The 14,773-nt window shown below is 40.0% G+C and overlaps 1 protein-coding gene across 2 annotated transcripts in view; it reads left to right on the forward strand.

Moving 5' to 3' along the window:
* Positions 1–14,773, forward strand: part of cdc14ab (cell division cycle 14Ab) — a 179,171-nt gene that overhangs the window by 7,356 nt on the left and 157,042 nt on the right. For both annotated transcript variants that reach the window (XM_060829729.1, XM_060829730.1), the window contains exon 4: positions 14,049–14,141. In XM_060829729.1, coding sequence (XP_060685712.1) covers positions 14,049–14,141 — 93 coding nt within the window. The remainder of the gene's footprint in view (positions 1–14,048; positions 14,142–14,773) is intronic.

Below are 14,773 nucleotides of genomic sequence, written 5' to 3' on the forward strand. Positions count from 1 at the left end.
AATTGGGTTTAACCAGAGATAAAAGTAAAGCTGGAATTATGAGGGAGTTAGTCAAGCATTTAGATGTGTCAGAGAAACAGACAAGTGCAGTAGAGTTAGGAAAACCTTAATTACAGTTGAGGAAAATGGAGTTGGCAGATAAAGAAAGGGAAAGAAAAGCCATAAGAGAGAGAGAGAGAGCGCAAAGAAATAGCAAGAAGGTTCTTAGCTGAGCAAAGAAAGATGAGAAAGGGAAAGAGAATTGCACTTCAGAAGTTGTGAAAAGTCAAGTTAACAGTATGGAGATGAGAAGACAAGATACTGATTATATACAAATATGTTAAAACATTGCCACATTTTGATGAAAAAGATATTGAAGCCGTCTTTATTTCATTTGAAAAATTGGCTAGGCAGATGGCGTAGTCAGAGAACTTGCGGGTAATGCTAGTTCAGACTAAGCTGGTAGGCAGAGCTGGTGAGTTATTTGCAGCATGGTCAGATGAGGGGTCAGGAGATAAAGCTGATGTCAAACAGGCTATTTTGAGTACTTATGAATTGGTACCAGAAGTGTAAAGACAGCGGATCGGAAACTTAAAGAAGGAACCAGGTCAGATTTATGTTGAGTTTGAAAGAATTAAACATAGTAATTTTGATAGACGGGTGCGGGCCTTAAAAATAGATAAGACCTAAGAGGCTGTAAGAGAGATTATTCTGCTGGAGGACTTTAAAAACTCACTTCCAGAGATGATAAGAATTCATGTGAATGAACAGAAAGTTAAATAAGTGAGAAGAGCAACAGAGATGGCAGATGAATATGCATGATTGTATAAGACAAAGTTTAGCTTTTGCAAGAATTTCATCCTGTGAGGGATAAAAATTGGGCGAAGAGGAGATCTTCCGTTACAAACCAAAGAGTAGAGCACATTGATAACTGTTTACCATGGGTTAAAAAAGAAGCCCACAAGGGTGGAAAGGAGGTGAAAGGCCTCAGGTGGTTTCACTGTACTGGAGTGGGACACAGAACAGTATAGTGCCGACAGTTTAAGAAAGGCACTGGTAAGAGGTGTTTTCACTGCCAGAAGGTGGGACATGTAAAGTCACAGTGCTGGTTGTTAAAGCAAGGCACTGTGGGGAAAAAATGTGGTAAAAGAGGCTAAGCCGGTGGCATTAATAAAAGTAGTAAAGGAGACCCCAAGAAAGGTTGAGAAGCCGCAGGGGCTGGGCATGGAGTTAGTGTTTGATCTCTATAAAGACTTTGCCTCTGTGGATAAAGTTTACTCAGAATATGGGGGAAAGGGAAATAAGTTTTATATTTTTGAGAAGTACAGGATCTAATCAGTCCCTGATAGTAAGAGATGAATGTATTTGCACATTTTCTGACCTGTTACCCGAGAGAATGGTAATTTGTAGGATAGATGGACAGAAATTTAGCGTTCCCTTATATAACATCACGTTAGAAAGCCAAATCAAGACTGGAAAGGTAACAGTGGGAGTGATTGACAGAGTGTCAGTTCCAGAAATACAGTTTGTTCTTGGGAACGGTTTAGCAGGATCCAAGATGGGAGTGACACCCCTTGTTGTGGAGAAACCAAAGGAGGACTAGGAACTGAGGAGTTAAAAGAAAAATACCCTGCAATTTTTCCAGACTGTGTAGTAACAATATCTCACTATCATAAGTTACAACATGAAACAAAATCTAAAGAGAAAGACAAAGGAGTTGAAGTTCAGTTAGCGGACACCCTATTTGACGTAGTTGTGCAAGACAATCCTGAACAGACAGAGGGTCAAGCAGAAGTGTTAGTCCTGAAAGGCTAATGAACTTAGAACAGAAAGACGAGACAATAAAAGATGTATCATGATGCATACTCGGTAAAGGAATCAGAATGTATTCCTGAGGGTTATTATCTTAAAAGTAGAATCCTGAGACAAAAATGGAGACCACGACAGGTTAGTGCAGATGAAAAATGGGCAGAGGTGCACCAGATTGTGTTGCTGGTAGCATACAAATAGGAAGTGTTACGGGTAGCACATGAATTACCAGTAGGAGGTCACCTAGGTGTAAGGAAGATTCAGGCTAAGGTACATTGGCCAGGCTATTGGCCTGGAATGCACAAGGATGTGGTTAACTTTTGTCGAACATATCATACGTACCAATTGGTAGGTAAGCCACAAGTTGTCGTAAAACCAGCACCTTTTGTTGCCAATTCAAGACTCAAAGAATCTTGAATTATGATTTATGATTTGATTGTGTAGGTCCCCTCCCAAAAACTAAAAGTTGGAACCAGTACTTGCTTACCATAATGGATGTGTCAACCAGATTTCTGGAGGCATTTCCATTACAAAGTATTAAGGCAAAAAGTGTGGTAGAAGAGTTCGTAGCTTTTTTCACAGTATGGCTAACCAGAGAGATTCAGTCAGACCAAGGGTCTACTTTTACTGCTGGGCTGTTTTAAGGAAGTCATGGATGCTCAGGCATACAACACTTTAATTCAAGTGCGTATCATCCTGAATCCCAGAGAGCTTTAGAAAGGTAGTCTTCAGGGTCTGATGCCATGTTAAGAGCGTACTGTCAGGATTATCCAAGTGTTTGGGATAAAGGTGTTCCAATTGTATTGTTTGCCAGTAGAGATGCCCCAAATTAATCTAATCAGTTCACTCCCTTTTGAGCTAATATTCAGACATGAAGTGAGAGGGCCTTTGAAATTAATTAAAGGAAAAGTTGACAGGACTGAAGTTGGTGATCTCCCACTTGGATTATGTATCTGAGGTGAGGGAGAGATTAAATTGGGTAAGTGAGTTAGCTAAACAACACCTGAAGAGGGTACAGCATAGAATGAAGCAGGCAGCAGATTAGAAACTCTGAAATTTTAACGTTTTCTCAAGGGGATGACTTAATAGTATTGTTGACAGTGGTAGGACATTCCTTCAAAACCAGGTTTAGTGGTCCCTATCAAATTGAGAAAATGTTGAGTCAGGTACACTATCTCGTACAGATGCCAGTTAGGGAAAAAAAAACTATATTGGGTATGTCATGTGAATATGTTGAAACCTTATTATAATAGAGAGAGGGAACTGGAGAAACAGGTGTTAGTTACTGCTCCACAGAGTGAGGAATCTAATCCAGATGCGGTGGAGTTTGATGTGCCTCAAAATATGTTAAACAATGAGGAAAGTCCTTGAGGAATGGGATAGATTAGTGAACTATCTTCTCAGGAGCAAAGAATCCATTGAAAGGTTTGTTCGAGCATGAGGACATATGCAGGAATAAGATGGGCAGGACTAATACTATTGTGTATGAGGTGGAGGTGAGGAATGCTGTTTTGCTAAAGCAACACACTTACAGACTTACAGACTTAATCCTTGCAAAGCCACACAAGTCCAGAAGAAAGTGGATGCAATGCTCAACGGAGATATCATCGAACCAAGTCAGAGTGAGTGGAGTTTGCCAATTGTTTTAGTTCCCAAACCTGACAGAACTCAATGATTTTGTGTAGACTATTGGAAGGTCAATGCTATAACAAAATCAGACTCTTATTCAATACCAAGATAGGAGGACTGTATTGAGAAAGTTGGACAAGCCAGTTACATGACAAAGTTGGACTTACTGCGTGGTTATTGACAGGTATCTTTATCTGAGAAAGTGAAAGAAGTTTGTGTTTGTAACTCCAAATGGGCTATATCAGTTCAAAGTGATGCCTTTTTGGAGTGAAGAATGCGCCAGTCACATTCTAAATACTCATGAACAGAGTTGGGGCTGGGTTAACAACCTGTGCAGTCTATCTGGATGATGTAATGATCTTTAGTGAGTCATGGAAAGATCACATGGTACAGTTAGCAGAGCTCTTCAAACGATTAAGAGAAGCAAAACTGGTAATAAACTTAAAGAAAACAATTTGCGAAGGCAGAGGTAACGTTCTTGGGACATAACATCGGTCATGGAAGGTTGACCCTGAGGAAGGCAAAGACGATGGCCAAGAAGGAATTTCCACAGCCATCCTCAAAGAAAGGGGTACTTAGTTTTTAGGGACTAAGTGGATACTATTGGAAGTTTGTTCCAAACTTCAGCAGCATAGTGACACCGCGAACAAATTTACTGACTATGAACAAAAAATTTCGATGGACAGAACAATGCCAGGAGGCATTTGACAATTTAAAATCAGTATTAACCATCACACCAGTTTTAGCTACACCAAATGTTTTGAAGCCCTTCAAAGTTGCAATTGATGCTAGCGATATAGGAGTTGGAGCTATACTGCTGCAGGAAGATGATGATGGAATTGAACAGCCAATTGGCTACTTTTCAAAGAAGCTCAACACCCACCAGAGAACATGCTCTATTGTCGAAAAGGAATTATTGAGTTTGGTGCTGGTCTTAGAACATTTTAATGTTAATGTGATGAACAGTGTGTCAGAGACAGTTGTGTACACCGATCACAGTCCTCTTGCGTTTTTGCAACAGTTTAAAGACCAGACTATTTTGTTGGCGTCTTGCGTTACAGACTTTTAACTTACAAATTGTACATGTTGCGGGTCATAAAAATGAGAAAGCAGATGCATTATCATGGATGTAAAGGATAAAGTATAGATAAACAGATACCAGTCTTGTGTGCAGAAATTAATATGAACTTACAATGAAATACATAGGACATTAATCTAATGGGTTTAAGAATTAGAAAAAAAGAAGCCATCTTTTCATTATGATGGTTCCTTTTTTTTCCGAAGGAATGAAGTGTTATAAAGTTGAAGGCACATGACCCTTCAGAGAGCATCCCACCCAGAAACTCCTATCCCTGTAACCCTGCATTTCCCATGGCTAATGCACATAACCTATACATCCCTGGACACTATGGGTAGTTTAGCATAGCCAACCCACCTAACCCTCGCATCTTTGGACTGTAGGAGGCAACCAACACAGACAGTTGCCCAAGGGTGGAGTTGAACCTGGGTCTGTTTAGCCTTTGTTCATAAGACTTTCCCTTCATACTGGAGATCATCCTAGGGTATCTTTTCTGAATTGCCTCCAATGAAATGATATCTTAAATAAGGGGACAGAAATGCTCACATGTACTCCACATGTGGTCTCACCAGCATTTTGTACAGTTGCAATTAAACGTCTCTACTTTTTCCCCTTCATCCTCCTTGAACTAAGGGCCAACATTCCATTGGCCTTCCTGATTACCTTATAACAATCTTGTACTCTGCAATCTGATGCAAAGGAATTGACTATGAGCATTTCTATTGTAATTTCCTTTGCCGATCTTGAGGAAGGGAATTGTGAAAATGATGTTTTGAGCTATTATTTCATTTTCCTTCCCATTCTGTTTATTCATTGCAACTTGTCTTGCCTATTGTTTGTTATATCCCAGAATTAATATTATTTCTGTTTACATCCATGTTTTGTCTCGTATTGGGTCAAAAGCCTATTTAATATTCTCTCTTTCTTTGACTTTTTTCAGTGAACTATTCTTTCCTCCCAAACTCTTCCTCCTGTCACCCAATCAAGCAGTATTCACTTTTTCAAATACTCTTCACCTACCTCATCGCTCAATTTCTACCAAATTTATTATTTATACCAATATCTTCCTTCTTTCCAGTCACCATCCAAGACTTCAATCACGTGGAGCAAGTCCTGCTGCTCAATATGCTCCAGTAGATGCATCATTGATTTTGCTACTGTTTCCTAATAAACAGTAATGATTAGACACTTATTCTTATCTTTCTCAATCATCCTTTAATCCCTGATACCTGGACAGCACTAACCTTTCGGTTCAGTTCGCTTCAGTTGTTACTGCCCCTCCCATGCACAGTTGGCAGAAGAACACATACAGCCCCATTACAAATTTTTGGCTGAAGTGTCCACTCACATACCCAATGTTCTTTTTGTCCATGGTGTGTTTTGAATGATTGAAGTGATCTTCTCAAATTCCTGGAGCAGCAATTACTGTTTTCTATGCTGTTGCATTGTTTTGGAACTTTGGAGAGAAAAGATCAAAACAACGGAACTTCTAAAAGGAGAAGGACAGATAAAAGGTAGTGAGCACCTGGTCAGTGAAGGAGAGGGAGAAAGAAACCTCCACTGCTAACTGACACAGCAGTGAATCTGTACAGTTACTTAATTTGCTGTTTGAGTTCATATTTCTCTGGACATCGGAGTGCGTCTTGGAAAAATTAACAAACAGTGAAATTTACAGCTGACCTTGAAGGAGCCTGTGTGGGCAATCTCACAACACAGGAAAAGATAAGTGCATCGTTTTTAACATGTAACGTTGCTGCAAGTCTACAGTAGTGAGTAGAGTAGGTTCCTTCATGATTATATATTTTATTGAGATCTATCTCTTGATTAAATTTAAAAATATAAACCATAAGTACTTAGTTAGCCTGGAGCACTTTTTTAGAGCTAAAGGATGGTGCTATTTTCTGGGTCTTTAGATTGTGAAGGAGCAAAGAGGGCCTTTAATAGAGTGATATGCTCTTCCAGTTGGATGTGGGAGTTTAGGGAGAGTTTCCATGTAACTGATAATTATGTCTGCAGGACATGTCTTTGGTTGTGAATCCTATCAGATCGTGTAGATTGGTTGGAGCGGCAGTTAGAGGCAATGAGGAATTTCCAAGAGCTAGGGGGTGTGATGGATGGAAGTTACAGGAAGGAGAAAAGCCGCAGATACAGTCAGGTAGATGGATTAACTCCAGGAAAGGTAGGAAGGGGAAGCAGGTAGTGCAGGCGTCTTCTGTGGCTATCCCCATTTCAAACAGGTATGCTGTTTTGGAAAATGTGGTGGATAATGGATTCACGGGAATGTAGCAAGAGCAGCCAGGTTCTGGTATTGAGACTGGGTCTAATGTAATGATGTGTACGTGGGGGTTCCAAGCGATTGATTATGATGGGGGGCTCTCTAGTCAGAGACACAGACAGGCGTTTCTGCGGCTAGCAGCAAAAAATCAGAATGGTGTGTTGCCTCCCTGGTGACAGGGTCAAGGGTGTCTCAGAGAGGGTGCAGAATATTATCAAAGGGGAGAGGGACCAGAGTCATTGTACACATTGGAGCTAATATCATAGGAAGGGAAAAGGATGAGATTCTGAAGGAAAAATATAGAAAGTTAGGCAGGAATTTAAAAAGGAGGTCCTTGAGGGTAGTACTATCTGTATTACTCCCAGTACTACAAGCTAGTGAGGGTGGGACTAGGACGATAGAGCAGATGAATGTGTGGCTGAGGAGCTGGTGCAGGGGAGAAGTGTTCACATTTTTGCATCATTGGAATCTCTTCTGGGGTAGAAGTGACCTAAGCAAGAAGGATGGATTGCACCTGAATTGGAAGGGGACTATTATACTGGCAGAGAGATTAGCTAGAGCTGCTTGGAAAATTTAAACGAGTAATGTTTGGTGGGGGGAGGACCTAGAGAAATAGTGAGGAAAGAGATCAATCTGAGACGGGTACAGTTGGAAAGCAAGCGAGTCAAACAGTCAGGGGAGGCAGGAACAAAGTGGAACTGATAAATTAAACTGCATTTACTTCAATGCAAGAGGCCCAACAGGGAAGGCAGATGAACTCAGGGCATGGTTAGGAACTGGGCTATCCTAGCAATTTCAGAGGCGTGGCTTGGGTGTGGACACCACTGGCAGCTAATGTTCCAAGATACAAATGCTATAGGAAGGATAGAAAGAGAGGGAATGGTGTTTTTGATAAGGGTTAGTATTACTGCTGTACTTAGGGAGGATATTCCTGGGAATACATCCAGGGACGTTATTTGGGTGGAATTGAGAAATAAGAAAGGGATGATCACCTTTTTGGGATTATATTATAGACCCCCAATAGTCACTGGGAAATTGAGAAACAAATTTATAAGGAGATTTCAGTTATCTGTAAGAATGCTTGTGTTAGGGGATTTTAACTTTCCAACCATGCACTGGCAATGCCAAAGTGTTAAGTGTATACAAGAACATTTTCTGATTCAGTATGTGGATGTACCTAGTAGAGAAGGTGCAAAACCTCCTCTTGGGAAATAAGCCAGGGCAGATGACTGAGGTGTCAGTAGGGGCACAGTTTGGTGCTAGCGACCATGATTCTATTAGTTTTAAAGTAGTGATGGAAAAGGTTAGATCGGATCTAAGCGTTGTAGTTTATATTAGAGGGAGGTTAGTTTTGACAGCATTTAGCAAGAACTTTCAAAAGCTGATTGGGAGCAGATGTTCGCAGGTAAAGGGATGACTGAAAAATGGGAGTCCTTCAAAAATGAGAGAATGAGAGTCCAGAGACAGTATATTCCTATTAGGGTGAAAGGCAAGACTAGTAGGTGTAGGGAATGATGGATGACTAGAGGAACTGAGGTTTTAGTTAAGAAACAGAAGGAAACATATGTCAGGTATAGATAGGACAGATCGTGAATCCTAAGAAGAGTATAAAGGCAGTAGCAGTATACTTAAGAGGGAAATCAGGAGGGCAAAAAGCAGACATGAGACAGCTTTGGCAAATAGGGTTAAGGAGAATCCAAACGTTTTTTATAAATACCTTACGGACTAAAGGGTAACTAGGGAGAGAATAGGGCCCCTTAAAGATCAGCAAGGCAGCCTACGTGTGGAGCAGCAGGAGATGGGGGCGATACTAAACAATTATTTTGCATCAGTGTTTACTGTGGAGAAGGCCATCGAAGACATGAAATGTGGGGAAATAGATGGTGGCATCTTGAAAAATGTCCGTATTAGAGGCGGTGGTGCTGGATGTCTTGAAACGTATAAAAATTGATAAATTGCCAGGACCTGATCAGGTGTACCCTAGAAATCTGTGGGAAGCTAGTGAAGCAATTTCTATATCCCTTGCTGAGATATTTGTATCACCAATAGTCATGGGTGAGGTGCTGGAAGACTCTAGGTTGGCTAACGTGATGCCACTATTTAAGAAAGGTGGTAAGGACAAGCCAGGGAACTATAGACCGGTGAGCCTGGCATTGGTGATGGGCAAGTTGTTGGAGGGAATCCTGAGGGACAGGATTTATATGCATTTGGAAAGGCAAGGACTGATTTGGGACATTCAACATGGCTTTGTGCATGGGAAATCATGTCTCACAAACTTGATTGAGTTTTTTGTAAAAGTAACAAAGACGATTGATGAGGGCAGAGTGGTAGATGTGATTTTTGTGCACTTCAGTAAGACATTCAAGGAAGTTCCTCCATGGGAGACTTGTTAGTAAGGTTAGGTCTCCTGGAATACAGGGAGAACTAGCCATTTTGGATACAGAACAGGCTCGAAGTTAGAAGACAGAGGGTGGTGGTGGAGGGTTGCTTTTCAGACTGGAGGCCTGTGACCAGTGGAGTACCACAAAGATCACTACTTTACCGGGTCCACTACTTTTTGCCATTTATATAAATGATTTGGATGTGAACATAGGAGGTATAGTTAGTAAGTTTGCAGATGACACCAAAATTGGAGGTGTAGTGGACAACGAAGAAGGTTACCTCAAAGTACAACGGGATCTTGATCAGATGGACAAATGGTCTGAGGAGTGGCAAATGGAGTTTAATTTAGATATATGCAAGATGCTGCATTTTGGAAAAGCAAATCAAAGCAGGACTTGTACACTTAATGGTAAGGTCCTGGGGAATATTACTGAACAGAGACACGTTGGAGTGCAGGTTCATAGTTCCTTGAAAGTAGAGTAGAAGATAGATAGGATAGTGAAGAAGGCATTTGGTATGCTTTCCTTTATTGGTCAGTGCATTGTGTATAGGGGTTTGGAGGTCATGTTCTGACTGTACAGGACATTGGTTAGGCCACTGTTGGAATATTGCATGCAATTCTGGTTTTCTTCCTGTCGGAAGGATGTTGTGAAATTTGGAAGTGTTCAGAAAAGATTTACAAGGATGTTGCCAGGCTTGGTGGACTTGAGCAAAAGGGAGAGGTTGAATAGGCTGGGGCGGATTTCCCTGGAGCATCAGAGGCTGAGGGGTGACTTTATAAAATCATGAGGGGCATGGATAGGATAAATAGACAAGGTCTTTTCCCTGGAGTGGGGGAGTCCAGAACTAGAGCACATAGGTTTAGGGTGAGAGGGGAAAGATATAAAAGAGACCTACGGGGCAACCTTTTCACGCAGAAAGTGGTACGTGTATGGAATGAGCTGCCAGAGGATGTGGTGAAGGCTGGTACAATTGCAACATTTAAGAGGCATTTGAATGGGTATATAAATAGGAAGGGTTTGGAGGGATATGGGCCAGGTGCTGGCAAGTGGGACTAGATTGGGTTGGGATATCTGGTCAGCATGGACAGGTTGGACCGAAGGGTCTGTTTCCATGCTGTACATCTCTATGACTGTATAAGGCGTGGACTGTACCTTGAAGAGAGGGTGCATGCTGTTTTGCACTGAGAGTTTACAAACACCTGTCATGTGACTAACTAGCAGTCTCAGTGTAGTGGAAAATTGAATATATTTTGGCCGTGAAATAGATATCCGAGTTGGTTGCTGTTTTCACAAGTCGGATCTAACCAATCAGTTTAAATGATGCCCCAGGATATTAAAATCCAATCGACTTTTGAATTTTTTGTTTTTGCCAACTTCAAACCGATGAGACAATCTGATGTTTAGGTTATATAAAAAAGCAGGCATTTTGAAAGTCAGAGAGTAACTGCCATCGAGGTTGCCATTCAAAAACATTCTTGTATGAAAGAGGTACCTTTTGATAGAAACATCCTTGCAGTAAAAGACAGAGGACGACCCAGGGAGATCTTCAGCCAAAAGAAGGCGGGCATCAGAGATGACCGCCGTTGTGTGCTTTTGAAATTAAGTTGATGTAATTTTAATATGGGTTTTTATTGGAACAGTACATAATAGAGTCATAGTCATAGAGATGTACAGCATGGAAACAGACCCTTCGGTCCAATCTGTCCACGCCGACCAGATATCCCAACCCAATCTAGTCCCACTTGCCAGCACCCGACCCATATCCCTCCAAACCCTTCCTATTCATATACCTATGCAAATGCCTCTTAAATGTTGCAATTGTACCAGCCTTCACCACATCCTCTGGCAGCTCATTCCATACACGTACCACTGCGTGAAAAGGTTGCCCCATAGGTCTCTTTTATATCTTCCCCTCTCACCCTAAACCTATGCCCTCTAGTTCTGGACTCCCTGACCCCAGGGAAAAGACTTTGTCTATTTATCCTATCCATGCCTCTCATAATTTTGTAAAACCTCTATAAGGTCACCCCTCAGCCTCCGACGCTCCAAAGTTGGAGGCAGATGATAAGCAGTTAAGAGAAAGGGGGACTTAGAGTTGTGAATAGTTGTTTTTAATATTCACTTTTAGAGTTAAGAGGTAAGTTGATTATTATATTCTTTAAATAGTGGAATATGGGGTTTGTCTATCACTCCTATTTTAACAGATTACGAGGTGAGGTGAGCCTTTCTGGGCATTTGGTTTAATTAACAGAAGGGTTCACCACCATGTTGTAACAATGGCAGTAATTTAACAGACATTAAAGCAGTTATGACATGGAAGGTTAAACCCCTCTGTTAATTAAACCAAACACCCAGAAAAGCTCGTCTCGCCTCGTAATCTGTTAAAGCGTGAGTGACAGAGAACTCCCAAATTCCATTATTTGAAGAAAAAAAATCAATTTATTTTTCGATCTCTAATGAACATTTAAATAAAACTTATTTACAAATCTAAGCCCCGCTTTCTCTTAACTACCTACAATCTGACTCAAATGCTGTAAAATATGCTGTTCCAATAAGACTCTTATTAAAATTACATTACAGTCTCTGTCTTCTTCAATGTCTTCACTTTCTTCCAGCTGCTGATCTCCTTGAGTAGTTGTCTTTCCCTTTTACTGCAAGTATGTTTCACATGAAAAGGTACCTTTTTTGATAGAGTGTTTTCTAATTTCTTTTGAGAGCAAGATGTTAGATTGGCAGTTAGCTCTGGCTCTACGGCGTTTGCTCTGACCAATTTTTGAAATGTCCACATTCTTATACCTCAACATCGGATCATCTCATTGGTTTGATGTTGACAAAACAGTAAATTCAAACTCAATATGGTTTAATATCCTGGGGTATAATTTAAACTGGTTAAATTTGAAATGTTGTCAGAAGAGCAACCAAAACCCATGTAACATTTAGCTGTGAAATGGATACCTATTTTCAATTTTCCAGTACACTCTGGAACTGTCATCTAGTCATATACACAAGTGCTTGTAATCTCACTGTTCAGAACAGCATTCCCTCTCTCTCTTAAACGCACAGTACATGCCTTAAACTTCATAATAAGCCTTGGGAAGAAATGATTATCCTATTAGGATGGAACCAGAATTAAAGCTTTTTTTTCAATCTGTGCTTTCTGAGGCAATGAGCTTGGTTCAGAATGACAGAGTATGAAGCTTTGAAAGCCCTCTACCTAATCTCCCATACCAGCTTCTGAAAACCCGAAGAATAGAATGCTGAGTTAAACCTGAGAAATGACCCTATTTTCAGAAAGGCAACAGAGGAGTTCACATTTATGCCTGTGAAACAATGCATCACGAAAAGCATTTAAGTAATCTGACCAATTTTGTTATTTTCTTTTATTAAAACCTTTTAACTTTCTGTCTGACTTTGTCTTTTGTGTGAAATGGTGGCCAAGCACACACATTTGGGGTTGCAAGCATAGAAATTAACTATTACCTTGTTTAATTGTTCCTCTGCTAAAGTTAGTGAATTGAATAATTATGTCTCGCTTGATTGCGATACAAAACCACTGTCTGGAATTAATCATTCGCAAAGACTGGGATTGGTTCTTCAAAAGTCTGGTTAGGCAACATTGGTGTAATTATTGGGTGTTTTCTGTTTAGTTTTACTGCACTTGCAGAGATAGCAAGGCTGATTTTGGTTAGGCTGTATGTCTTCTTGTCGTTATCCATTCCTCAGGGCAATTTGCTTTAAAAAAAAACAAAGTAATGGGAAATTAGGAAGCAAACATTTGCAACAGTCAAGGTACTGATTATACCCAGCCAGTCACTATTGCAATGCCTGACGAATGGCTTTTGCCCAAAACATCGATTTTACTGCTCCTCTGATGCAGCCTGAACTGCTGTGCTTTTCCAGCACCACTCTAATCTAAACACTATTGCAATGCTGTCAACACAATATCCCAACATTAGATATGATTCTCCAGTTGGACAATATTTTGCTACATAATCCTGATTGTATGAGAAATTATACTGACAACCAATTTGGGATTGTAAGTCAGAGTCATCATGGTGTACTTTCATGTACTGGAAGTTCCGTATGTTAATATTCACAGGGCCAGGTAGAACAAGTACACATTCAAAGGCAATAGTACAGCTGGCAGCCATTCTCGACTTCACTGCTCTGGGTGATGCCTTGACCAATCAGCCAAACTGTTTTTAAAATTTATGCCAGGTTTGGCAGTTATTGATGACTGACACTGGTGAATTTTCTGTAGCAACGTCTGTACCAATCCAAGTCAATTTGTAAATTAGTCAGACTCTATTCCATACAGTATAAATGTTCTTTTCCTTTGGATATTCCTTGCATATTAGCCTGTTGAGTGCAAAACAAAATTCTTCAATGTGTCTTTTTTTTGAGCAATGCATAATTTAGTGTTACAGCCAAATCACTAATTCTTTACAACTCAGCCAGGCAAACATGAATTACTTGTTGAAATTGTCCAGTTTGGAAAAGTACTAAAGACAGAGTTTTTTTCTAGTGGTCATGCATTGAGATTTCCGGGATTAGAACCTCTTGCAAATTTTATCAGTTAACAGAAGCTTGTATATGTGGGAGAGTTAACTTTTACTCTGTAGAAACCATATCTGTGCAGGCCTCAGTTCTGAGACTTCAATGAATCTCACCATCAGATATAAAATGGGAATTTTCACAAGTTTGTTTTCTAATGCTAATGGATAGCCTATTCAAAGACACAGCAGTGTAATGTATTTGGAACTGTCCGTGGAGTGATGAAAAATACAGTGGCCAAATTCAAGGCTTGTAATAATTTATTATGAAAATTGTATTCTTGGATGTTTTTGAAAAATTAACTGGATGTTACTTACTATGAAACTGTTTTCCCTTTTAGTCATTTACTTTGTCAAGGAAGAAGATTGTCCACTACACCAGCTTTGATCAACGAAAACGAGCTAATGCAGCATTTCTAATTGGTGCCTATTCAGTAAGTAATGCTTTTATTTATACTTGCAGTTTTATTTATCTCTGCTTTGAAAGAATTGACTATTTAACTATGAAAGCTTTGTCAATGGGGAAAAAAATCTCTGTAGATATGGTCTTAACGTACCTAATCTAAACTATTGAAAGCTCCAAAACTTTAGGTTTTTTTAATATTAATAGAAGTTTGCAGAGTGTTAGTCACCTGAGGTCAAGTAAAAATTGGCTCACATGATAAAAGATTTAGCAAAAGATTTAAGGACTACTTTAAATGAGAAGGGGAGGAGGAAATTCCATAACCTAAAACATTATACACTGTTCTCCTGCTATACCTAGTGCCTCATGAAGTAGTCAATTTCTTTCACTGCTATTTTGATGAGAACAAGATTGATGATTATCTTGAGTGTCACCAGGGCCCTTGTCTGTACTATGCTTGATTTATTATTGTTTCAGACACAATGTTTCATTCATTACTCTGTCTCTATAAAAATGCGATACAGCTCAACACAGCGAGGCTGTGGTGTTAGCTTGTTAGCAAGTAACTAGGCATCAATTGAACTTTTGTTCAGAAGTTGTAGTAGCAATTTGCATTTCACTTTCAGCTTTTTAATATTCAACTTTTCTACTTGCTATGAAAAG

The sequence above is a fragment of the Hemiscyllium ocellatum genome, chromosome 9 (assembly GCF_020745735.1).
Source record: "Hemiscyllium ocellatum isolate sHemOce1 chromosome 9, sHemOce1.pat.X.cur, whole genome shotgun sequence".
NCBI lineage: Eukaryota > Metazoa > Chordata > Chondrichthyes > Orectolobiformes > Hemiscylliidae > Hemiscyllium > Hemiscyllium ocellatum.